This window comes from Ictalurus furcatus, chromosome 9 (genome assembly GCF_023375685.1).
Source record: "Ictalurus furcatus strain D&B chromosome 9, Billie_1.0, whole genome shotgun sequence".
Classification (NCBI taxonomy): Eukaryota; Metazoa; Chordata; class Actinopteri; order Siluriformes; family Ictaluridae; genus Ictalurus; species Ictalurus furcatus.
The window spans coordinates 6,167,628-6,193,009 of NC_071263.1; the positions used below are offsets into that span (position 1 = coordinate 6,167,628).

Consider the following 25,382-nt stretch of genomic DNA (forward strand, 5'->3'; position numbering starts at 1 on the left):
AAAAAATGAACAAAAACATAAGACAACAAGTCTTCCAGCTGCTGTCTAGGACAGCTCTTGTTCTAGCAGGCGCGGACTGACCATTGGGAAGTTTGGGAATTTTCCCTGTGGGCCGGTCTGGTGAAGGCCAGTCTTTTCCCCCCAACCCCGGCACTGCATATAGCCTATATACAGATATTCAATAGGTCATCTTAACAGGTAAAATTAAGTTTCAGGCGATCATTACATTAATTAGGATTCCTCCATCAGGTGGAAACCTATTATTATTGTTCTCTTATTATTATTATTATTATTATTATTATTATTCTACTTATCTCCCTAAAGTGCCCAATAACTCAAGATCTGAATGGTAAAAAGTTTAGAAATTTGGCACATTGATACTACAGGCCAGGAATCAAATAAAAATTGCTCGATCTACGGTGCATCTGGAACGTATTCACAGCGCTTCACTTTTTCCACATTTTGTTATGTTACAGCCTTATTCCAAAATGGATTAAATTCATTATTTTCCTCAAAATTCTACAAACAATACCCCATAATGACAACGGGAAAGAAGTTTGTTTGAAATCTTTGCAAATTTATTAAAAAGTAAAAACAAAAAAAGCGCATGTACATAAGTATTCACAGCCTTTGCCATGACACTCAAAATTGAGCTCAGGTGCATCCTGTTTCCACTGATTATCCTTGAGATGTTTTTACAACTTGACTGGAGTCCACCTGTGGTAAATTCAGTTGATTGGACATGATTTGGAAAGGCACACACCTGTCTATATAAGGTCCCACAGTTAACAATGCATGTCAGAGCACAAACCAAGCCATGAAGTCCAAGGAATTGTCTGTAGACCTCAGAGACAGGATTGTATCGAGGCACAGATATGGGGAAGGGTACAGAAACATTTCTGCAGCATTTAAGGTCCCAATGAGCACAGTGGCCTCCATAATCCGTAAATGGAAGAAGTTTGGAACCACCAGGACTCTTCCTAGAGCTGGCCACCCAGCCAAACTGAGCGATCGGTGGAGAAGGGCCTTAGTCGGGGAGGTGACCAAAAACCCGATGGTCATTCTAACAGAGCTCCAGCATGTCTCTGTGGAGAGAGGAGAATCTTCCAGAAGAACAACCATCTCTGCAGCACTCCACCAATCAGGCCTGTATGGTAGAGTGGCCAGACGGAAGCCAAACCTCAGTAAAAGGCACATGACCTCCCGCCTGGAGTTTGCCAAAAGACACCTGAAGGACTCTCAGACCATGAGAAACAAAATTCTCTGGTCTGATGAAACAAAGATTGAACTCTTTGGCGTCATGTCTGGAGGAAACCAGACACCATTCATCACCTGGCCAATACTATCACTACAGTGAAACATGGTGGTGGCAGCATCATGCTGTGGGGATGTTTTCAGTGGCAGGAACTGGGAGACTAGTCAGGATCGAGGGAAAGATGAATGCAGCAATGTACAGAGACATCCTTGATGAAAAACCTGCTTATGTACATGTGCTTATTTGTTTTTTATTTTTAATAAATTTGAAAAGATTTCAAACAAACTTCTTTTCTGTTGTCATTATGGGGTATTGTTTGTAGAATTTTGAGGAAAATAATGAATTTAATCCATTTTGGAACAAGGCTGTAACATAACAAAATGTGGAAAAAGTGAAGTGCTGTGAATACTTTCCGGATGTACTGTATAATCAGCCTTAGGCCAGGAGGTTATCTACAGTGTTTTGGAAAAGCACCACCTAGTGGTCACGAGATATGAAAAAAGCAAATTTTGGCTTATAACTCCTGAACAGTTTGTCATAAAATCATAAAATTGATCTCATTAGATTCAGGGGTGCATACCGAGTCCAATGATATAAAGAAGTCCTGTCAGCCATTTTTGATGTCGGCCGTTTGGAATGTAGGCATACAATGCTGTATTTTACGAACGACTTGGCATATCATTAGAAAACTCGGTATGTGTCTTTGGGACGATGCTCAAAAATTATTATGTTATTTCCAAAAATGCTAATAGCTATTGACTCCTTTTGTCATGCGACTGGTCTTGATATATTCCATGGTTCATGCCGAGAACAACGATACTAATTATGTCATGGTCGAGCAAACTTCCTGTCCGCTATTTTTAAATGTTTTGAAAACATTCTTTTTTGAACTCCTCCTAGACTGTTGGTCCGATTTGCCCGAAAATCATCTAGATGCACTCATGACAAAAAGCGATTCACAGAATTTTGATAAACCATATCGTTTTCAAATGGCGCTTCAATGAAATTGTAGAACACACAAAATTTAATTTGATGCTGTATCTCTGCAATTCTTTGAGGGATTGTGACAAAACTTGGTATGTGTCATCACCATTAGGCCCTGAGGTGACCTGCAGAGTTTCAGCACACTGCCCCTACTGGTCAGGCTTATAAGTCTTGACTCCTTTCTTGCATGATAACCATCATGACCAGATACTATCTGAGCAGTTTCAGAACAGCACCACATACTGGACAAAATTTCTAAGTAGCAGCTATTTTTAGTTATTTTTAAAATATTTTTTTTATGATTGAAAGTTTACTTTTTTAAACTCCTCATACACTGTTCATCGGACTCTAAAGATAGATAATTGGCTCTATTGCTGCTTGTAGCTATATTCAGAGGTCAGGCCCTGAAGGGGTGAAGACCTTATTGTTTTCGTTAGTTTTCTTATTAGGGGTTCAAGCCCAAAGGGCTGAAACCCTATTGTAATTGTAAGGATTTTTATTATTAGGGGTTCAAGCCTGATGGACTGAAACCCTATTGTAATTGTAAGGATTTTTAGGGGTTCAAGCAGGAAGGGCTGAAACCCTATTGTAATTATAAGGATTTTTATTAGGGAGTCAAGCCCGAAGGGCTGAAACCCTATTGTAATTATAAGGATTTTTATTAGGGGTTCAAGCCCAGAGGGTGGAAGCCCTATTGTAATTGTAAGGATTTTTATTAGGGGTTCAAGCCTTAAGGGAAAGGTCAAACGGTAGGGCCTAGAGAGCTGAAACCTTGATGGAAGGTAGTACTACAGCGTCACAAAGCTTCGGCCCGATCGGCCAGATGGTGGCTCTATAGTGAGCATGTTTATAAAAATGGCTATAACTTTTAAACCGTTTGTCACAGACTCAAGTGTCTTATATCTATGGAATCATTGGGACCAAATGAACAAAACAGATATCTCCGATTTCATTTGCACCCATAAGCATTTTCCACCATCTTGGATTTTTTGTAAAACCTACTTTTGTGAACTAGTCCTAGGTTTTTTGTCCAATCGAGACCAAACCAGGGCCAAACAAATCTATGGAGTCTCACAATAAAAAGTTATCAAAAAAAAGTTTGAACTTTTGACTTGAGGTAGCTACGGTATGCGAAAACACAGAAAGTAGGTGTGGCCACTTTTATGTAAATGGCTATTACTCTTGAATGAAATGAGATAGCTTCAAATTTGGCTTACTTATGTTTCAGGACAATCTTTGGTCGGCCAGTAAATTTGGCGCAGATTTGCCACATGGTGGTACTATAATATTGAAAAAACATTAAATTGACTGTAACTATGGAACCGTTGATCCGACTCACTTCAAAATTTGCATACAGTGTCTTTGTCTCAGTTGCCATCACTGTCTATAAGCACATTCACGTATGTTAAAAAACATGGCCGCCATCAGCCAGTCAATTTCAGTAGCTATTAGGCAAGGTTACCAATGGCCGATTGGAACGAAACTCGCTGGACCTATTTGACGCTTGGTTTTCGCACAGTTTGTGCAAAGTTTTAAAAATAATTGGCCAATAGGTGGCGCTATCACGATTTTTGTCTGTGTTAACGATTATAATGCAGTGTTTTGAACAAACATAACTAATATATATATCAAATGATAGGCCTTCTCATTCTAAACATATTTACCTCAAGAACCATTGGTGTCTGTCAAACCCTTCAGTAAATATTTCAGATAATGTTAAAAACCTACTTTTGCAAACTACTCATAGGTTTATTGCTCAAGTGAAATAGGGCAAGGGCACATCAAAAAGTTTGAAGTGGGTGTGGCCACTTTTACTTAAAAGGCTATAACTCTTGAATGGAATGAGAAATTTTCACCAAACTTGGTATACTTATGTAAGGTCTCCATCTGAGGGGACTTGTCAAAAATGGAGGCGTTTGGCCACTTGGTGGCACTATAATAGTAAAAAAAAATCTTGAAAATGGCTGTGTAAATGGTGTGTAAATGATCGTATATTATTCACTGTTTCAGACACACATTCTTTGTATCCTTTATGAGCTTTTAAAATGATCTTTTTCCCCAGCTGATTACCAAGTAATCGGTAGTTAAATATTCACGCTGAGATACTGTGTTGGCAAAGTTACATTTAAATATTCAAAATATTGAATACTGTATTGAATAACGTCCTCGTTATTCGACTCTGTTTTGCCTAGTTATTGCCCGTTGTCCCCTTGCCTGACCTTCTGCTGGTTTCTGACCACACTATTGATTCACGTTCTGGGTTTATCTGACTGGTTTCCTCAATAAAGCTCTTAACTGTACACGCACCTTGCATCTCTTTGGCCAGCCGTTGCAGAATACTTTGCCTACTATGGATGCAGCAGGAGAGTGAGAGGAACATCATGCCTGAATGTTTTGCCAGAGTTTTATTCTGTGCACTTTCCTCAATGGATTCCCATGGACACCCCGGCACCATTTCAAGGCTTTGAAAGCCCATTGAAAGGATATTTTCTACAATGCCAACTATATTTCACAAGCTTAGTGGACCCTAGAGAAGCAATGTCTAGGACAGTTCATGCTGTCCCGGTTCACTGGCCCAGCCCGCCGGTGGTTGGAGCTCCTGATCGTCACAGGCAACCTCGGCTTAGCAAGTGTGGCCGAGTTTGTGGGTCTCATGAGGGTGGTTATTATAGTAGACCCTCACTTGGATTTAGAGGGATTTTTGGGGAAAACCAGCCTGATGGCACAAACCTCGGGGACGTTCACAACGTATTACGAGAGGGAGCAGGCCGACCGGGTGGCCTCCACAGGTCAGGTCCAGCCACAGGCCGACAGGCAGGCAATGGGAGTAAAACAGGCATACCAGACCAAAGGTTTTGCCACAAAGAAGCCCAACTACAGTGTCCAACATGTATTAAACTACACAGCATGTAAAAAATACATGGATCATATTTCTGCTCTCAAGATTGTTTCAAAGTCAGCTGGTATAACTACAAACAGTTCCACAAGAGAGCAAGAGCAGAGCTTCAGCTTAAGACCCACGAGGTGGTCTCACCTGCAGAGCTCCAACCTATATATTAGTTATGTGGCGACCTCGGCCCCAGAGCTCCAGCCTGAGACCCACAAGGTGGTCTCCCCTGCAGAGCTCCAGCCAGAGGTCAACGAGGCGACCTCGGCTCCAGAGCTCCAGCCTGAGACCCACGAGGTGGTCTCCACCGCAGAGCTCCAGCTGGAGGTCAATGTGGCGACCTCGGCTCCAGAGCTCCAGCCCAAGACCCAAGAAGGGGTCTTCTCTGCTGAGCCCCAGTCGGAGGTCAACGTGGCAAGCTCCTCTCCAGAGTTCCAGTATGAGGTCAACAAGACGGCCTCCCAAGCCACGTTCCTGTCCGAGGTGGACGAGACGGCCTCCCAAGCCACGTTCCTGTCCGAGGTGGACGAGACGGCCTCCCAGGCCCCATTCCTGTTCGAGGTGGACGAGACGGCTTCTCAATTCACTTTCCTACCAGAGGGCAACGAGACGGCCTCTCACGCCATGTTCCTGTCTGAGGGTGATGTGACGGCCAACCAAGTTCACCTCACACCTGAGGCTGACATCACGACCAACCAAATCAGTCTCACTCCCACTATCATGATCTTCACTTCAACTTTGGCTACTGGTATCACGGACTTGTATGGAATGATCAGCCTCTAGGACACCATCACTTCCATCCTCCCTACTCTCAATCTCTTCAAGCACCTCTGCCCTTATTCTATCCTGAGATTTTTCCTCTTCCAATGGATCAGATAGCACAGATTCAAAGGATTGTTTTTCCACATCCTTGTCAACATTGTCATCTTTCACCATCCTGGGAATACTCGACAGGTAAGGAGCTGATATCCAGAATCAAGTTTCGGTTCAATCCCTTTGACTTTCCCTCATCCCTGATCTACTTGTATATGTTTGTCTGAAGATTTCTGTCCTGTACAGTGTAAACTGTGGGAGTCCCATTTGTCAGTTGTGCTGTTGTGTGGGACTTAGCAATGCCAGTCAATCTAAGCAGTTATGCAATGAGAACACTTTCAAGGTTAGCCCCTTGGTCTGTATGAATGCGAGTTGGAAAACCATAAACACAGAAGACGTGATCCCACAGCTTTTTGCCAGCTTGTTTGGCTGTCTGATTTACACATGGGAAAGCGCAAGCTAACTTTGTGAAATGGTCTGTTACAACTAACACATCAACAGAATGCTGTTTACTATCCTCAGCACTCCAAAAGTTCAAACAAACTAACTCCATAGGTGCAGAAATTCTGATGCTTTCAAGTAGAGCATGTGGGCAAAACGCTGGAGTTTTGGCCAATATACATTTCTGGCGGCACTTAACATACTCCCGTACATCACGCTCCATTTTAGGCCAGAAAAAGCGTTGCAGAGTTAGCTGGAGGGTTCTCGACTGTCCTTGATGACCGGCGTGATCATTGACACCATTAAAGGCTTTCATCTTTAGGCTTGAAGACAATACAAGTTGAAATCTCTTATGGTTGTTAAAAGGATTCTTGGAAATGCAATAAGTTATTCCATCTTGAACTTTCAGTCTATCCCTTGCACCAGTCTTAGCTTTCTCTAACCTTGATGGTAGTTTCCTTAGGTTCAGGAAAGGCATTATTTTTGAGATTGCGGGATCTGCCTCTTCACTCTGTTGAATTTCCTCCAAAGAGATTTTTGAAATTGCATCATGGTCAGGTGTTACTGAATTTTGGATGGCCTGAATTGCCTGCACTGCCCTCAACTCAGCTATAGTCTGCCACTTGTTATGGAGATTCAGTTGAGTTCTGACTGCTGTATGGTCGCAAGTGACTGCAGAATTCAACTGAGGTGACTCAAGAAGAGTGCTAACTTTAAGGCGGAAAGTGTCTTGGATTCCCTCTTCATTAACACCTTCAGTCTCAGTTAGTAGATTACTGTACCGCTCTGTGATAAGCCTGTGACTGACTGTTTTTGTGAACGGGTCTCGACTCAAAGCATCAGCGACAGTGTTCTTTCTGCCTGCAATGTGCTTTAAATCAAAGGTGTATGCAGCTAACCTGGCCACCCAACGCTGTTCACATGCATGAAGCTTAGCTTTTGTCCATATATAAGTGAGTGGTTTATTATCAGTCCAGTGAATGAATTTCTCACACACACTCCACTTTAGAGCTAAAAACTCAAGCCTGTGTGCAAGGTATTTCTTTTGAGAGTTACTTAGTGCTTTGGTTATGAAAGTAATAGGATGGGCCTTCTCTTCACCTAGTGACACTTGCTAATAATAATACACTTGATAATACAGTCCCTAGCCCATCCAAAGAAGCATCATTCAACAAGATTAATGGACGAGAAACATCAGGATGTGCTAGGATTACACTGTGCAGTAGACACTCCTTCAGATTTTAAAGGGCAGTCGCACACTCCATTGTCCAGTCAGTGGGTTTTAATTTCCTGTACATGCCTGCCTTAACTTCCGTTCTGGCCTTTGCTATCCTTTTCTGTCCAGCTGTCAGAGCAAAGAGTAGTTTGGCTACAGAAGAACAATTCGGAATCATAATACAAAATCATTCCTAGAACAGACCTATTTCTCCATACAGAAGGGGTACACCCATCTTCTACCATGAGGTCAGCGTTTGATAGTTTGGCTATGGCCTCAACCTTTGAGGGATCAACAGACACTCCTTCTCCATCTATGTTGTGGTCCAAGAATTTAACAGACGCCCGCATCAGATGGAACTTTTTCTGGCTTAATTGTGATTGTGAAACCTCAGTCACTGAAACACCACCTCCAATCATTATAAAGCTCCGCTCATCTGGGGCAAACACAAGTAGGTCATCAAGGTAACACAGCAAACTACTAAAGTTAGGTCCCCAAATATGCTCAGCATCATATGCATAAAAGAAGCTGGACTATTGCACAGTCCTTGAGGCATCCTATTATACTCATGTAACCATATAGGTGTTGTGAAAGCTGTGTATTTTTATCTTCTTCAGTCATGGGGATGTTATAAAAACCTGATGTCAGGTCCATGGTACCGAAGAGAGTGTTTCCTCCAAGAGCGGCCAGACAATCGGATTAGTGTGATAGTAGGTGTGTATCTTTGATTGTCCTGGCATTCAGCCATCTGAAATCGGTGCAAATCCTTAAGCTGCCATCCTTCTTCCATACTAGAACCAAGGGCGAAGCATACTCACTCACAGACTTTCTAATAGTTTCTTGTTCTTCCATTTCTGATATAACTTGGCACAATTTTTCTTGGTGAATGGGCAGCACTCGGCGTTATGGAAGTTGGAAAAGGCTCTCATCTATTAAACGGATGCAATGGACGAAAGGTTTAACCTCCACGCACGCCAAAGCATGCTTGGAGAACACGTCATTGTACTTCTCAAGCAACTGAACCGGTTTCTCCTTTGCAGCGAAGTTCACAGCACATAAATCTACGTCAATGTCATTGAGGAATTTAATCACATTTTTGCCAATGAGTAAGTCATCTCTTTGTTGAGGCACAACAAGGATGGGTATTAGACTCCTCTCGCCATACACTATTAACTCCACCTCGCATATATACTTTAGCCTTGTTGTTTTATCTCCACATCCAATTAGTATTATTTCCCGAGACAACGAAGTGGGCTTCGGCAGCACATTTTCACTCAGCATTTTTCTTTCCACTTCCTCACTAAAAGTGCATGCCATTGATCCTGAATCTAGTATTCCCTTCATATGAACTGTGCCATTCACACTGACTGGGGCATAAAACAACTCGTCAAATATTTCAAGAGTTTGCATATTCTGTGCAATCACTTTAACTTTAGCTGGAGCATGTGTACATGCGTTTTCATAAAGCTGTTTAAAGTCTGCACTGTCGAGGGTTTGTTCTGAGTTACCCACACATTCCCTCTCCAGATGTGGGTTGACTAATTTAAAGTTTGTGAACTCTGAAGTGACTGCTGGTTATGATTGGATTGGGCATTTGCACAATTTCTCTTGATATGACTAGGTTGAAAACAGGCAAGACACAGTTGTTGTCATCGACAATGTGCTAAGGTGGAATGCTCATGAGAACGACATACCTTACATGCCCTCGCAAAGTGGTGTTCTGGTCAGGACCAGTTTGATTATTTTGTGAGACAGCATGGTCAAGGAGACTAACAAGGGTTCTCATACAGTTGTCATCATTTTGAGAGAGAGGTGTTGTGTTAGCATGGTTGCCACACATACTCGTTGCAATTTCACTCTCCATGGATGACTGGGCATCAGCCATAGAATTTTTCACTTTTCAGTTCGCTTGGAACTGACTGCCAACTGTTCTTTTTGTTCAGTCTGAGACCTGAATAGATGTTCTTGTATCTCGCTCGCAGTCCACTTATCTGGAGCTGTAAATCGAAATACAACTGATAAGGCTGGATCTGGGCAGTATTTGACAAACATCATAGCTGCCTCCCAACATTGATCTTCCATATGTCAGCCAAGCCTTTCTAAAGCTTCCTCTGCAACATCTACAGCCTTATTTAAATGGACCCAATACTCAATTGGATTTTCTCCCACTACAGGTATGGTGCTATAGAAGTCGGCCAATGGCATGTATGAATATGTGACCTCACTGAAGTGATGTTTCAGAATGTCAAATATCACTTTATGGTTCCCAGAAGGTGTTAGAGAAGTATTTCTGCGGAGAGTAATCCTAACAATATCTTTAGCTCTACCCATTTTTGAAAGGATTTCTTGGTGGTGCCCAGCTATTGGTATACTTCTTTTTGTAGGTAAGTGCCCATTAGTTGTTCCCATTCGTGCACACTGAGCTTGTCTGGTCCATCTCCTCGGAAAATAGGAGCTCTTTTGATTCAGATGACTAATTTAACACCAGTCAAATTGATTGAGGGTGTGTCTGAAAACGACTGACCTGCACCTAAACTTCTGGTTCGTGTGTCACTGTTTTCTCTTTCTCCACACCCCACCCTATTCTGAGCAGACATCATAGTATATCCCATTTCCTGAACTATGTGTGTTATGAGATTACACCACTCTGTATTACTGAAATCTGGAGTGTCTGATGATGAATTTCTCTTGATTTGACTAGGAATCAGCTCCGCTACCTGCGTGGAACAAACTTCAGGTGAAGTTCGGTTAGCGCTATCCTTCCCTGCAACAGGTGTGTATGGATCATCACAGACAAATCTCCCTCTCCCAATGCCTGACTCCAACATGTCCCTTTCTGTGCCAGATTCACCTCTTCTAAACCCATGTGCCATAATGTCTCATTCACTCACTCATTCTCATCTACCAATTTATAAGATAAATTTTTTTTTTAGAATAACAAAATACTCTTAAAATGTTTGTGCAACAAAATGACTTAACACAAAAGAAAAATAAAGTAAAATTAATAGTATAAATTAAATGGTAAAACTGTCCAGTTAAATGAAATTAAATCAATTTATATCACTCTTTAATAAAACCTTGAGTGAACTGCAGGAACTCCCAGTGACCAAACAACATTGATTCTTGGACAAAGATCCAAAGTGCTGATCTTCATCCGGGTCACGGCACCACTGTAACCGGTCTGATCTGTGACCACTGTCACGATCTGTGTTGTGTTGTGTAATCGAAGGAAAAGACAGGACAACTGCTGAGACTGCTGCTGCTAGAGATTTTATTCTAGATTAAATAAACAGCGCACAGCATTGACGCACTTTATATTCAATCTTCCGTGTTAATCTCACCTACATGAATAAAAGAATGGTTAATTATCGGGCCTGAATAAATGATTCATGTTAAGCATGCACATGGTCACTCACAGCCTCACTCGGCAATAAACTATAAAATCCAACCCATTCATACATGAAACACTTTCTAATACATTCCAGGGAAGTTTAACAATAATACTCTTGCACATTATAAGCTTTAATCAAACTTTATAAACATTTAAACACATCATGCTCAAAGAGCACCAGGTGCTGCTTACATGGCTCAAAGCACACTGAGGACGCAGCGTGAAGCTGATACACATAAAATATAAGAATGTATCCAAAACAATTCAGAAATCATTAAAAAAAGAGAACATTTTTATACACAAAAGAGTACAAAATAAATTACAAAATAAAGGGAAAATTATTTTTAGTGGAATGAATTAAAACAGTATGAACATTCACTTCATGAATATTTACATCCGTCACAGATAGATAGATTACACAGAGAGACAGAAAGATAGATAAGCAGACGATAATAATGTAATTACAATGAAGATATAACAGCCTTTTTTCCAGTTTATTTATTTTTATAAATTTTATTAAAAATATCGGGAAGCATACCCATTCACACTTCAACTTCCGCAATATTCAAACCAAATCTACTCATCTACCCATACTGGAGACCTAGCTCCTGTTATCAATTATGCTATATCAACACTCATTCCCTCACCAGCACCTCCTTCTGTCCCTCTATCAAAAAAAGCAAGGTCATTTTATTGTGAAGCCAGAAAGTGCAAACTGCACTGTACTGAACACTTTCCCGTGCTTAGACATTTTGCACAGCAATGCAATTGTTACAAACCACTCAGAATGGACAATTCTGCTGCACGTGTACCTCTCATTTTTTGTGCGTGTTTGCATGGCCAATTTTATCTACAAGTTACAGTTAAATTGATTGTAATATTAAGAACTGTTATTACAAGCTCTGCAATCAATACAAAGTAATAGAATGCTCCAACCTGTCCAATCTTACAATTGATCTTAGTTCACCCTATGTTTGTGGTGCTTTATATTTATTGAACAGAAGAACCCTGGCTCTGGAGTACCCCTATCCTGTACATTTGAATGGTTTCCCTGCTCTAACACACACACTTCAACTCAGGAACACCTGTTAACTAGCTGATCAGTTCAGTCAGGTGTGTTGGGTGCAGTTAAACACTCAACTCTGTGAGACTCCAGTACCAGGCTAGGGAATTTATGCTTTATGGTACTCGTATTTGTGCGATTTCCGGATTATTTTCTCTTGTCGCCTTCGTTCGAGTCACTTATCGTTCGTCTTTTCAGGCCTGACTCGGTTCGCGAGTCCATACCCGTCCCCTCGGTTCGAGGCGCTCGGTGATCGTCTCCCTGCGCCTGAGAACGCTTGGGAACATGGCGTCAGACGGAATGAGTTTAACTAACCACGACCACCAAATTCGAGTTGGGATATTGACAGGTAGGCGCAAAATGGCACTTAATTCTTGCATTTCACGTCCATTGGTCACGCTTGTTTTTCGGCAGCTTTCCGTAAGGTTGTCTGTTTAATTGCAGTAACGTGAGCTGGCTTCGCTTCTGTTCTTTTCGCCGGTCAGTCGCTTGTCTCGACTTCTGTGCAACCTGCTGGCTCAGAGATTTGCGTCTCCTTCCTTCCATCTGATGCCAAAATATCAGGCTGGAGGTGATCGCTTCTAAATCTGTTATGCATGCAGCGAAACCCGATCTAAAAAATAATCAGTTTGTGCTGTTCAGTGTGATGAATTATTCATTTCTTGTACGCAGCCGTTATATAGGGCTTGGGGATTTCGCTGTCCTACATGGAACAAGCCGAGCCATACACATCTCTCTCTCTCTCTCATATATATAATGTGTGTGTGCGCTGGGCAGCACAGCAGTTTAGGACTTGAGCGCGCGCGTTTGAATTACCCGTAGTAAGCCTATACAAAGTAATTAAGATGTAAAGTCTTTTTTTTTTTTTTTTTGACACGCATGAGCCCTGGTTTTCCAAACGTGGATAAAGCAGGCTATATTCTCCTTGTGAATAAATATGGCTGCTACTGCACCCGATGGTAAAGGAGAGCACGCTCGCATACACACACGGAATGTAAATGCAGGGAGGTCACGTGTTCGTGATGCTTTGGCTTCACTGCGCATGAACCGCTGAACGGGAGTCCACTACTGTTATGTACCTGTTTATAGGAATCTGTGGCATGCCAAAATAGGCATTAATGCGTGAAGTACAATACGATATATTGGCATAATGCGTAAATTGTGTTTCAGAAGGCTTTTTTTTAACGCGTCATGAACGAATGCCCAATGGTGGTTATATATATTGTTTGTGTGTGTGTGTGTATATGTGGGTGGACGTCTGAACAGGATTCAAAAGTAAAGCCAAAATGTCTGAGGTCCTCTAGTGGCTGGCAGCAGTACAACTTCTAATCCCGCCTATTCCTAGGTTAGTCAGTGGGACAGATGGCAAGCTTCCATATTAAGTTAAATCGACACATAATTTTTCTGCAATAGTGTTTTGTCAACTTTACGAGTTCAGTTGACCTTGATATCTTCCAATGTTTTCCTTATGATAAACACGTTTTATAAGTTATTTGGTGATAAATATAAGGGTGTGGTTGATGAGGTGATGTTTTGGACATGACAGTTTTTTTTCTTGAACATGCACATGCTTTTCAATCCTCACCTAAAGCTCTTGCAGCTCTGTAGCAAAACCTTTTTTCTGATGTAAACCCTCACTGGGAGTTCTTTTCAGTTTTTTTTTTGTATGTTGCTCATTTTGATGTCTAAGCTAGCTCATTGTACTGATATTATAACTGGCAAACCAACGTGAGTGAATGATGTGATTGCATAAATCTGTGGCATAAACTGGCCTGGGCATTCAGGGCTGTAGCCCTGAAGATTTTTTATTTATCCCTGAATAATTCTCCACTTGGAGCGGTTTGTCACTACATAACTGAACGTCAATAAAAGAAGACTGTAACTGAAACATAACATCCTCTCAGACTGAGCCAGGAAAACAAGGTGTGTAAATGTCTGAGTTCCAAGTTATGTGAACATGATATGAGCAGAGCATAAGGACAGCTAATGTATTTGCACAGCACTGGCAAGGGCGTAGGTTTGATTTTGACATTGGTGTGGACATAAATGCAGTCCACAGATCCACCCCCCTGGAAGCTGAGGATTTTGAAACCAGTGATCTGTAAATATGTATTGAGTGCTTAATTGCTCTCTTAGTATATCAGTGCAACCTCGGTGTAATACAAAACAAATATCTACATTTACTCTTATAATCATGTTACAAGCCTAGGCCTCACCTGTGATCCTGTCTCTCTGCCTGCGTCTCTTCCTGCTCTGACTGAGCTACTACCTGTCCGGACTGCTTCTGTCACCTGGGCTGATAAAATAACACATTGATGCATGCCACATGAACACTGAGGAAAAACATTTATGGCTTACTTAAGTATTATCATTATTTTTGACTCTACACATTAGCTATTGAGAAATAATTTTAATTGATTTACACTTTGACTTGTTGTAGCTCCTAATGTCAACTCGTGTGTGTGTGTGTGTTTGGCAGTTAGGCTAATTTGGTGATGTGCTGAGTCAGGATGGCAGCGAAAAACAGAAAGGTGGACATTAGGAGCTACTCTACAACAAGTCATAGTACACCCACAAACAAACTAAAGTTTAGGCTAGCCACTCATTCCAGAAATATGGGATTGTTAGGGATGTCACGATAACCGATACTTCAGTACCAAGTCGGTAGCAACATTCTTAAAACGTGACTGTACTTGTTTTTCTGCAGTAGCATAGGTACCGTTGGTAATGAATATATCTGAGGTTGCAATTCTTCCGGACCTGATGGGGGCAGCAAATACGTGCAAGTGTTTTTAGTTGGTTCACAAGTGGTGAAGGACAACTACTACTACTACAAGCACACGGGGGAAAAACTACAGAAGTGCAGCTCCACCCCGACTCGTTGAGAGGAAATGTGGTATGGAATATGGAAATACTTCGCATTCGAGGCGGATGACAACAAACATATAATTGATGCTCTGAAGCCGGTGTGCAACCGATGCTATCGTTCATTTCAAACAAAGTGAGGAAACCCCGGAAATTGGGCGAAGCACCTGAAAGCCGGTCCTATATTATGTTTGTTTGAGGCAGCTGGCATTGTGGCCGTGAAACCAGCTAACGTTATGCTCCATATAATGTTTGCGATAGCCAGTTATTTGTTAACAATGCAATACATTGCAATGTTATAAACTGGCCCATACCACCGGTACCACGGTGTGGTATCGACTTTGGTATCGAGTATCGTGTACTTTTGTGGTGTACTTTATCGTGTACTTTTGGTAGTCGGTACCGACTACTAGATTTTTGGTATCGTGTAGGGATTGTCACGTATTGGGAAAAAATACACTGTCCCTGAATCAGTAAGAGATGCAATTTGTTCCGTATTTTCATGCACAGAACAGAACTGTTGGTATAAGGATGGTGTCTTCCTCACTTACCAGTAGCCTGCATGATGTGCACCTAGTTGACAGAGCTTTGGAGCTTTGTACAACCGGATGTAGCTACAGCCTCTCACGTGTTAGCAAGAAACACCAAAGCCAAACCTATTAGCGATGTGGCTTAGGGAGTCAGTACTTGTAGTAGAGAAAGAGATCTGATAACCATTTGTGTTAAAGGTTAAATAAAATAAAAAAAATACCCACAAGACACTGATGGACAACAATGGTTATATATAAATATATTTTAATTGTTTGATCAAAACTATTGCTAGGGACAATTGAGTAGTCACTGGATATTGGTAAGGACCTGTCCTTAGGGTCCCTACTAAATTTGACGCCCCTGGTAGCAGCTAATACCCATACAGTGATATCTTAGTTGTCTCTCCTTGGCTAGCAACACCAAACTAGCCTAGTCTCATGTTAGCCAGAAAGTTTTGACTGGTTTCGAAAGCACTGACTGTTTGACTGTAGTGAACACTTGAAGTAGTTTGTTAAAGTTGGATATTCTCTCCTGTTTAAACATATTCCACTGAAAGAATGATTGATGCATAAAAGAGAGCACTTTCTTTGTTCAGATGGGTAACTTGTAGCTGGTATCAGAGCTAGATGAAAATCATGGATAGCAGTGAATTTTTACTTATTTATGTTTTTTCTCCCTCTCAAAAATAGATTGGATTGTGTGTAAATGTTGACTGCTGCTTATATATTTTCAGTTGGTACTTTACATTAGCTACTTTTAATTAAATGATGGATTGTCAGTTAGCTAGGAAATGGTAGCTTAGTCAGTTGATAACTCATCTTTTTCTGACAATGGTAAAATGAATATACCTGGAAAAAAATATAGGTATATATTATAGGATAATTTTTATATATATTATATTATATTTCTTTTTCTATTTAAAAAATTAAAAATTACCATACAGATGGAAGATTCAATTCAAGTACAATTAAAAACCCGTTAGACCCTCTCAACTCGCACTAATCCTATACCCCAACTTAACCCCCACCCAACCCAGTGAGGTAAGTAAGATAATAATTAACCAGTTTACAACATAAGAAAATGTCCCTTACAAAAAAAAACAAACCCTACAGGAATCCTGCAGGATGTTTGCTAGTGTCCTGCAGGAATAATAAAATCATTGACAAACTGTGCTGTATATTCCTATAGGTTTTAGAATGGAGGCTTCAGTACAACAGAAACATGCAGGAATGTCCAGCACACTTGCTAGACAAGGGAAAAATCCTGCACACCTCCTGCAAGTTTAATCATTACTTGGGCACAGTAGAGTGTCATCAGTACTGGGGTGGCGTGGCGGGGAATTTATCACTATATAATATTGTTATTGTTAATAATATTATTATTATTATTATATAGCGATATAAAGTATTAATAATAATAATAATAATTTTTATGACTATACAATTATAGTATAATTTTATAGGCTTAAATTAAAACCTAAATATAAAAAAAAATAAATGAGGCTTTATTTTTTCACTTCTGTCAGTGAAACAACTCAATACAGCCTTTTTGTCTTGTTGTTACAATGAGCCTGAGGGAGCTATGGGATACTGTCATGTGATTGCAAGCAAGGGGAGAGGAGAACAACTGGATAATAAAGAGATTGAGTGAAACACGGTTGCACGTTTCCCTGACGAATGCTTTATTTACTTTATGTGTAGTATACTACTTAAAGCCTATAAAACTTTTGAAAGAAATAACAGTAGGACAGTAACCTAAATAATGTTAAAAATTTCAATATTAAGTAAAAAAATGCACCTGGGTCACTTGTCTGGAGATGGCGCCTGAGGTTTGTAGTGTTTGCCCATTGAACACATTTCCTCAAAGCCGACATATGGCTTCATCCAAATTCATTGGTTCACCTCTCTCGTTAGGCACGAATCCAAAATGTTCCCAGATCGCCGATGTAACATTTGGTTTCCCAACAAGATCCATCGCAGCAGCAGAACCCGAAGTGAAATTGCAGAATTCGCCTGACTGTATTTTGCTGCACTCAGACAAACCTGCGTCAAACTAACAGACAGATAAGGCGTTTATGATTACGTAATTTGTATATTAATATAAAATCCCCTGCTGTATGGTAGGCTATGAATACAAATTACTATTACAGTAGTTGTTGTTGCTGTTGTTATTGTTATTATTATTATACAAAACGTTGTACTTTGTACTTGTCATAGTGCCCACTCAAGCAGAAACATTAATGTGGTGTGTGATGCGACACTACCACAGGTGGCACTTCACCACCGCGGTGGCAAACTACAACCATGGTGGTACAGTTGTCATGGCCACCGTCACAGCCCTAGTTCCACGTAAATAAATTCTGGAAAACGGGACGTCGTCATTCAAATAAATACAAATTCACATGCTACTCATTAACACAGTGATCAATGTTGGCCTGGTAGTTACCTTTCCATATTATGTCATATTATGAATTCTTGTCTGACAGCAATTTGAAGTTTCCATGGGGAAAAGTGAAGGGAGAAGGAGCACATCGATGGGGGTAGAGCATACGATTGTAACTGAAGCGAAAATATCCTGTGCATCCTCTTCAATCAGGCTTGTTTTCAATAATTCAAATGATGTAAATGATAATGTTCAATGGATAGGAAAGATTATTTTCAGATACATCTACTGTAATCCACTTCATCAGACAATGATTTATCAGGAAAATTTTACTGGGGCACAGCAAGGGTCTAACGACGCCCCTGCCTCCTGCAGAAATAAAATAAAGTTCCCAAGTACTTAATCTATCCTGCAGGACAACTTCTTATTTCCTGTAAATGAGAGAAAAATTGCAGGTTATGTAAATGATTCAATAAGTCATACACGACGCACAAAAAGGCACTCACTTTTCGCACGCGCTGGCTAAATGATGTAAATTACAGAAAGGGCCACAAATGGATGTTTTTCGAGAAAAGATTCAATTCATTGAGATGAGGTCACTCTTTGGCACCTTAGTCACACAGGTATTCGAATGCACAAATTCAGCTGTCCCCAACCGTTGTGTCTGTAGAGGTATAGTCCCACTTTTATTAAATCATTTATTTAATTGACTCCGGGTCGTTGAATTATTAGAAACAAATGCACACCCGAGGTGTAACGCATCAAGCGGAGCGGCCCAGAGTCAATTATTGCACTTATACCACAGTTACCACACCTCAAGACATTGTTCAGATGTTTAATTTTGAGACATTTGTCAGGTTTTTGTCCTTAAAATGCTCGTGTGAGTGGGACTAATTTATTACGTGTCCCATCTCAAGCCTCTGTTGCTAATTCCAAAACTTCGTTTTAGAGCTAGTAACGAAGGCTTGAGACATTGATATGCAGTTATTGGAGGAAGAGAAAGTTCAGTTTTTTCCGTTTCATGCTGATAATATAAAAATAGAACAAATATCGATAAGCTTACTTGTTCACAGGGTTTTTCGTTTTTTATTACTGCAGAAACTACAACGAATAAATATTGATACTTGTTCACTGGCTTATCACACATGCTCTCTCGGGCTCTTTCTTTTTTTCTCCCCCTTTCCTTGCACTCTCTGTTTCTCTCGCTCTCGCGTGCACTCAGGTAAACGCATATCAATGGATCAAGCCTCCGCTTCACCTTGTGGCCACATTACCACCTCGGGTACACATTATTTTTCTAATAATTCAATGGCGCATCAATTATTACTAACTTATTTCTGGAAAAATCTCAATTTTGTTTGTTGTTAGAGGTGTGTGCTGGACAGTAGGCTAACTTTTACATTAGTTCAGTTAACTCGGCAAAGTGATATGGAACAGTAATGTGGTCAAGACCTGACTGGAACTTCATCTGTGCTTTACCGAAAAATAATTGCACACCTCAGAACGTCTGTCAGCCAATCAGAATCGAGAATTCAACAGTGCTGTGGTATAAGGTGTACTAAACTACTGTTCCATGTATTTGTGACACAGAGGTTAGTGTAAATTAGCTCGCTTACTATCAAATGAGTCTAAATAGGATTCCTCTGTCAGGAGGAAACCTGTTGTTATTCTCCGTAAAATGCCCATTAACTCTGAATGGTAAAAGGTTTTGAAATTTGGCACATTGATACTACAGTCCATGAGTAACTCTCTCACCACTAATAGCACACATGAGCCCATAGGTGGCGCTACAGGCCATGCCCAAAAGTCCAAAATGTGTGAACATTGGTATACATGCTTTATTTCTCATGGGGAACGAAAAAGCCATTGGGACCCATAAAGTCTGCCATGAATTTTCCAGTACATTGAAAATTTGTCTAAAACTACAAAAATCTCCTAATGAGCCGTAGGTTCGATTGACTTGAACTGTGGTACATATATGTGGGATACATGTCTTTCTTTAGGGTGATAAGCAATAAGGAATCAAATAAAAATTAGCCGAACTATTTACATATTGGTGAATTGATATCTGTTGCGCATATCTCTTGTGTCCATAAATCAGTGGAACATTAACCTATGGGCTTGATCTGTGGCACACACAAAGAGTACACTACAGTATGTTACCATGTGCAATGGCAACCTCGTACCTCATATCATATGACCTTTTAAAAGGAATAATAATTTATCGCAAATGCTAAAATAATGCTTTACACATCCCCTAGTTATAAAATTGATACTCTGATTCAATCACCAGTTCATATGAAGAGTCTTGAAAATGTTGAGTAACAAATCTGAGAAATGGGCGAATGTAAGATGAAAAATAGATTTATTATGAATATCTGAAATGTGCATGCTCTACTAAATGCTAGTGCAGACATTCTGTGGCTGATTTGGCCACAGCTAATGCTAACAGAAACAGTAAGTCTTCTTCACCAGAACCAGGAAGCTTGGTTAATTTGGTAAATTTTGTTTCTACTGTGGCACACTGAAACTAGAGACTAGACTTGCACTTCTCAGAAAGCATGGACCTAAACAGAGTATAGGTGGCGAGGCCGAAATACAAAAATGAACTTAAAATCTGCCATTGATCCAAATGCGTTGAGATGTTGTCTGTTGTCTGTGGGATACATTTCTCTACCATGTCAATTTTGAAATGGTCCGTAATCTTGAGGAGGAATCTGCAAGCATCTTTAATTCTTATTATAGCTCTCTTCCTAGCAAACATAGCTAATTTTATTATTCATACACTGCAGTTAGCATAATGTTAGCATGCTTGCTAGCAAATCTGGCTAATTTTATTATTTGCAAAAAATTTTCTTACCCTATTTTGTTTAAATAGTTTTTTTTTTTTCTTTTTAAGTGTGAATCTTGGAAATTCAATCTTGGCTTGGAAACTTTACAGATTGCATCAATCATTATGCAACATAATTTCAACAAATAAAATATTTCTTTTGTGAGAAGGCTTTTGTTGTGATATTATTTCCCCTGTCTTATCCTGCAGGATAGAAACATTCGCGATGTCCTGCAAAATTTTAGGTCTATCCTGCACAGTAGTCCTGCAGGAAGTATGTTTTAAATAGGACATCTTAACTGGAGGACATAATTTGTTGTATATTTTATGGATGCACCGAAATGAAAATTCTTGGCCGAAGCTGAAACCGAATATAATGAAAAACTTGGCCGAAAGCCAAAGGCTGAATACCGAACACGTTTTTTCCATTTTTTTCACCATTGCATAAATTGAATAGTCAAAATTTGCTTTTCACTATTTTGTCTTGCTTTTCAAAGAAAAAAAAACAATTACAAAAACTACAATGTCAAAATATTTATTTAACACTGAACATTTTTTTTCATTCCAGCAGGCATAGGCTACCAACAAGGCACAATATAACTTTAAATAAATAAATAAATGAGTAAAATAAAAATATTTTTATGTGGTCATCTTTGAGCCCATCTTGAATAACCTATGTTAGGCCTATAACTAACTGACTGAAACAATGTAACATTCTGTAGCCTACAACAAAAAAGTGCATTGACAAGAGTGCAAAAAATGGTTCTATTCGGTTCTATATGGCTGATTATATTGGGGATATATACCGCTCGCGTCCCTGTACACCTCACAGAGTATTATAGTAGACATAGTATAGTTAGATACGTTGTTAATGTTATGTTCCTTGATAGATTTAGTTAGTTTAAACTATAGATCAGTTCATTTAGTTCATGTTTACTAGTTCATGTTCATGTCAACGTCCCATTGCCGCTCCCATGATATAACTGTGTGAATGTCACTTTAGGTGGTATTATCCACATATTGCTGAGACTCAGATAAATTGTCCCATTGATAATTCAGCCTTTTTGGGGAACAAGCTTATCCTAACACAGTTTGGGGTGGAATCTGCTGAGAGGCAGTCTGTAATTTCTTACAGTAATGTCTAATTAAAACACTATGATCAAAAGTAAACACAATTAAAATAATATTCCTAAAGACAGTGAGTAACAGAAACCACAAGTTGCAGTGAAAGTGAGTTTTAATTATTCATTTAGGACTGTAGTTTAATTCAGTGCTTTTTGTGCATCCATAAAAAATAATGCATAAATACTATTACATTGTATAATGTATACTATTTATTTATTTATTTTAGCTTATTATATAAGTATTTATGCATTATGTTTTATGGATGCACAAAAACTTATTAACGTATTAAACTTTGGTCTTTAATAATATACATTCTGGTGTGTGTATTGGGTTCTTTATATTTCATAAGTTTACACTTTATTTATTTATTTATTTAAAAAGGTACTGGAAGTTTGCCCCCATCTGATTAATCAAAAAAAAAAATCGGCCAACTAATCGATTATTGAAAATAATCGTTAGTTGCAGCCCTAGTGTATGCACATAAATATATGCACATATGTACAGAAACACAATCAAGGAGAGGGGAAAAGTTAAATAAATGCTGAAAAATAAATCAATAAAATAAAACAACAAAAATACATAAACAGTCAAATTAAAAGTAAAGTAAAATAAACAAGGAAGAATCTACAAGAAAGTAAAAACGAATAACTGGGAAGAATAACAGAGAATGTTAGCTGTCGGGAATATCAAGGAAATTTGCAGAAAAGACCCCCCAGGTGCATTGAAAACTTTGCACATCGCCTTTGAGTGTAAAATTTCGTCATCTGCAAATAAAGAAAATGGCCTACATCGCCCAGCAAGGGGTCTTAGGATGGATTGTGATGGGAGAAACGAAGTTTCTCGAAACTCAATCAATTTATTGAACCAATTGCTTCAAAAAATGCTTAACTGTTTCGAAGCACTCGAAACACCACACGATGTCGCCACCTGCTGGTGAACAGCTTGTAAAAGCAACGAGAACTTGGTCCAAACATAATGCACCCTTTACAAAACAATTGCGAATGTTTTCATAAAAGTGTAATGTTTTAAATACAATTCACAAACAAATGAATACCATTAAATGTTAGTCCGTGTATTGTATGTTTTTAGTTACAGGTTTGGCTAATCAGGCCATTTAGTCACTCACTCTCCCTTTTTTAATTATGCACACATGGGTTTGTCATTAAAGCTGTCTATAAAAACTAGCAGTCAAAGTAAAGGTGTTCGGAGTTAAGAGAAGGAGGATGTTGGAATAGTGGTTTAATCTTTTCATTTAGTTCTGTTTTTTGACCAGATATGATTTGTGTCTCAATATGATGTGAATCTCAAGATTTTTGCACATTTTGTTTTAAACCATATAGGACTGTGTGAAGGGGAAATGATCATGTGACAAGAATAAAGTAAGACCGAAATAAAGGCGTTTTTAGAGCAGGTGTTGCAATATTGATGTGTTGTTGTGGTAAGTCAGTTGCTGATTATAAATCGTACACCTCACAAGGTTGTTTTGGAGGTTTTCAGAATGGTCCCATACGATAGACCTTGGTCTTTTTTGCCCCCTTACAAAAAAAACAAACAAACATTTGTGCAGGTATTCTACAGGATTTTCAGCTCATTTTCCTGTAGAAATACCTATGAAGGAAAAATTATATGCAAAATTATATCCTCCAGGAATGATGTTTTGCAGGTTTATTTAAAACGCACATTTCCAGCAGGACTATTGTACAGGATAGATGCACACAAAGAACTCAAGGTACAGGAATGAACCTAAAGGAGAACAAATACTCTGTCGCTCCAGTCGTACCTTTTAGGTACACTGTACCTTTAAACAATGGTACCTTTTTTTTTTTTTTTTTTTTTGTACCTTCTTGTCTGTACCTGTAAAAGAACATTTATGCACCCTTAGTGATAGAAATGTACCCACAGGAAGGGAAAAAAAATGGTACCCAATGAGGTACAGCTGGAGCAACATTTTATGAAGCAAAAGCATACAAAGTCAAACCAAAATTCAGAGATGAACCATTTACAATTATTCACCAAAATGTATTTAAATTTAGGAGAATTAGTTTACATCTTTACAAAATCAGTGTTTTAAATGTAGACGATCCCTTTTTCAACACTGATGCTCTGCTAGAACTGATTTGTCCTCAAGTTCCAGCACATGACAAAAAGCAGCACCTTTCAGAAGCTGAAGCACATGGCCTAAGTAGCCTTTCACTAACCACAGTGCAACAAAACTTTATTTCACACACACACAAAAAAACTTAATAAAGGAGTAAAAAGTACACTTGTGTTAAAAAAAAAGAAAAGAAAAGAATTTGTGGACTCTAGTACACAAAATGCAGTCAGTGTTTTGCCACTTAAACTGAAAGCATCAGGCTTTATGAGCCATTCATTACTCTCTAATACAAAACACACAGGCAATGTATGTTTTGCAAGTTTTTAAATATGAAACGTAACAAAATTGAGTATATACAGAATATTCCCAAAATTAAATTTTGTAACCCGTAACGTCACAGTTGCCGGAACTCGCTGTGACCACGCCCACTTAGTGACAAAGTGATTGAGTGGCAGCATTAGTGTACAGTGTGAACTGTACGAAAACAGAAACGCATCTAAAATGGGGAAAAAGCTGTTGTTCGATCGACTGTGCTAACAGATTCAACAAGAATTTGGAGCCATCTACTTAGAGTGCCGAAAAAAAACATTCACTCCTTTTATATATATATTTTTTTTTACACTAAGTCGAGCACTGTAAGTTCTATTGGCCTGGGGTATTCATGTTGTACAATGATGAATAATTTGCTACATATTTCTTTTTAAACGCTGCCTATTTCCATTGATGAATAACGGGGGCTCATTCATTCTCTGACTGTGTTTCACCTTCACTAATATATAATGTTAGTAAATGGAAGCAGTGTTTGCTACAAACAAACAGACTAGCTAGCTTACAGTTTACCAGATAAAATTATAGAATCAAATAAAAATATTTGTACATAGCTGTCTACATACAACCAGAATGTTTATTGGTGTTCTTGTAACTTTACTTTCTCCCAACAAATCCCTCCTTGAAGTAGGACCAAACGTCAGGGCTTTTATATGCCTTCAGGCTTTGCTTAAAATCCGGTACATGTTAATGTTGGGAAACCACAGGTTCTTGGGCAAGTTGTAAGGGTCACTGTCGAGTCCAGCTGCCTTTAATTTAAGCTGATAATCGTTAGTTATACTAGCGTTTTCGCAGCTTCCCCTATTAAAACATTAATTTTTTATCCACATTTTGCTGGATGTTTTGCCACTCATTCTGGCTGGGGAGGGGTGTTCTGGTGGGAAAATGACATCAATGCATACTCTCTCTTCTGTATAAAACCCATCAATAACATTAAAGCTGCAAGCAGTGATAAATGGGCCCTCGCACCTAGGTGCACGTTGGGGCTGCTCTGCCAGGGGAACGCCATTCCATTTTAAAAAATTTTTTTTTAGCACTTATGATGTTTGGAGTGTATCACGATGTAAAACATGTAATTTGCTGTTGGCAGCAGGTGGTGCTATGACTATAACTGAATATTGGCATGTAGATGTCTTCAAGCCAGGATTCATATAAACATGTGAATATTGGTGCAGAT

General features: G+C 39.4%; 1 protein-coding gene across 7 annotated transcripts in view; it reads left to right on the forward strand.

Annotated features, from left to right (window-relative positions):
- Positions 1-11,830: 11,830 nt before the first annotated feature.
- Positions 11,831-25,382, forward strand: part of LOC128613119 (gephyrin) — a 133,311-nt gene continuing 119,759 nt past the window's right edge. For 5 of the 7 annotated variants that reach the window (XR_008386828.1, XR_008386829.1, XM_053633694.1 and 2 more), the window contains exon 1: positions 11,831-12,399. Coding sequence is in view for 5 of the 7 variants with exons in the window: in XM_053633694.1 (XP_053489669.1) it covers positions 12,336-12,399 (64 nt within the window). In the remaining 2 variants the exon portion in view is untranslated. The remainder of the gene's footprint in view (positions 12,400-25,382) is intronic. The other 2 variants (XM_053633696.1, XM_053633697.1) reach the window with 1 other exon arrangement.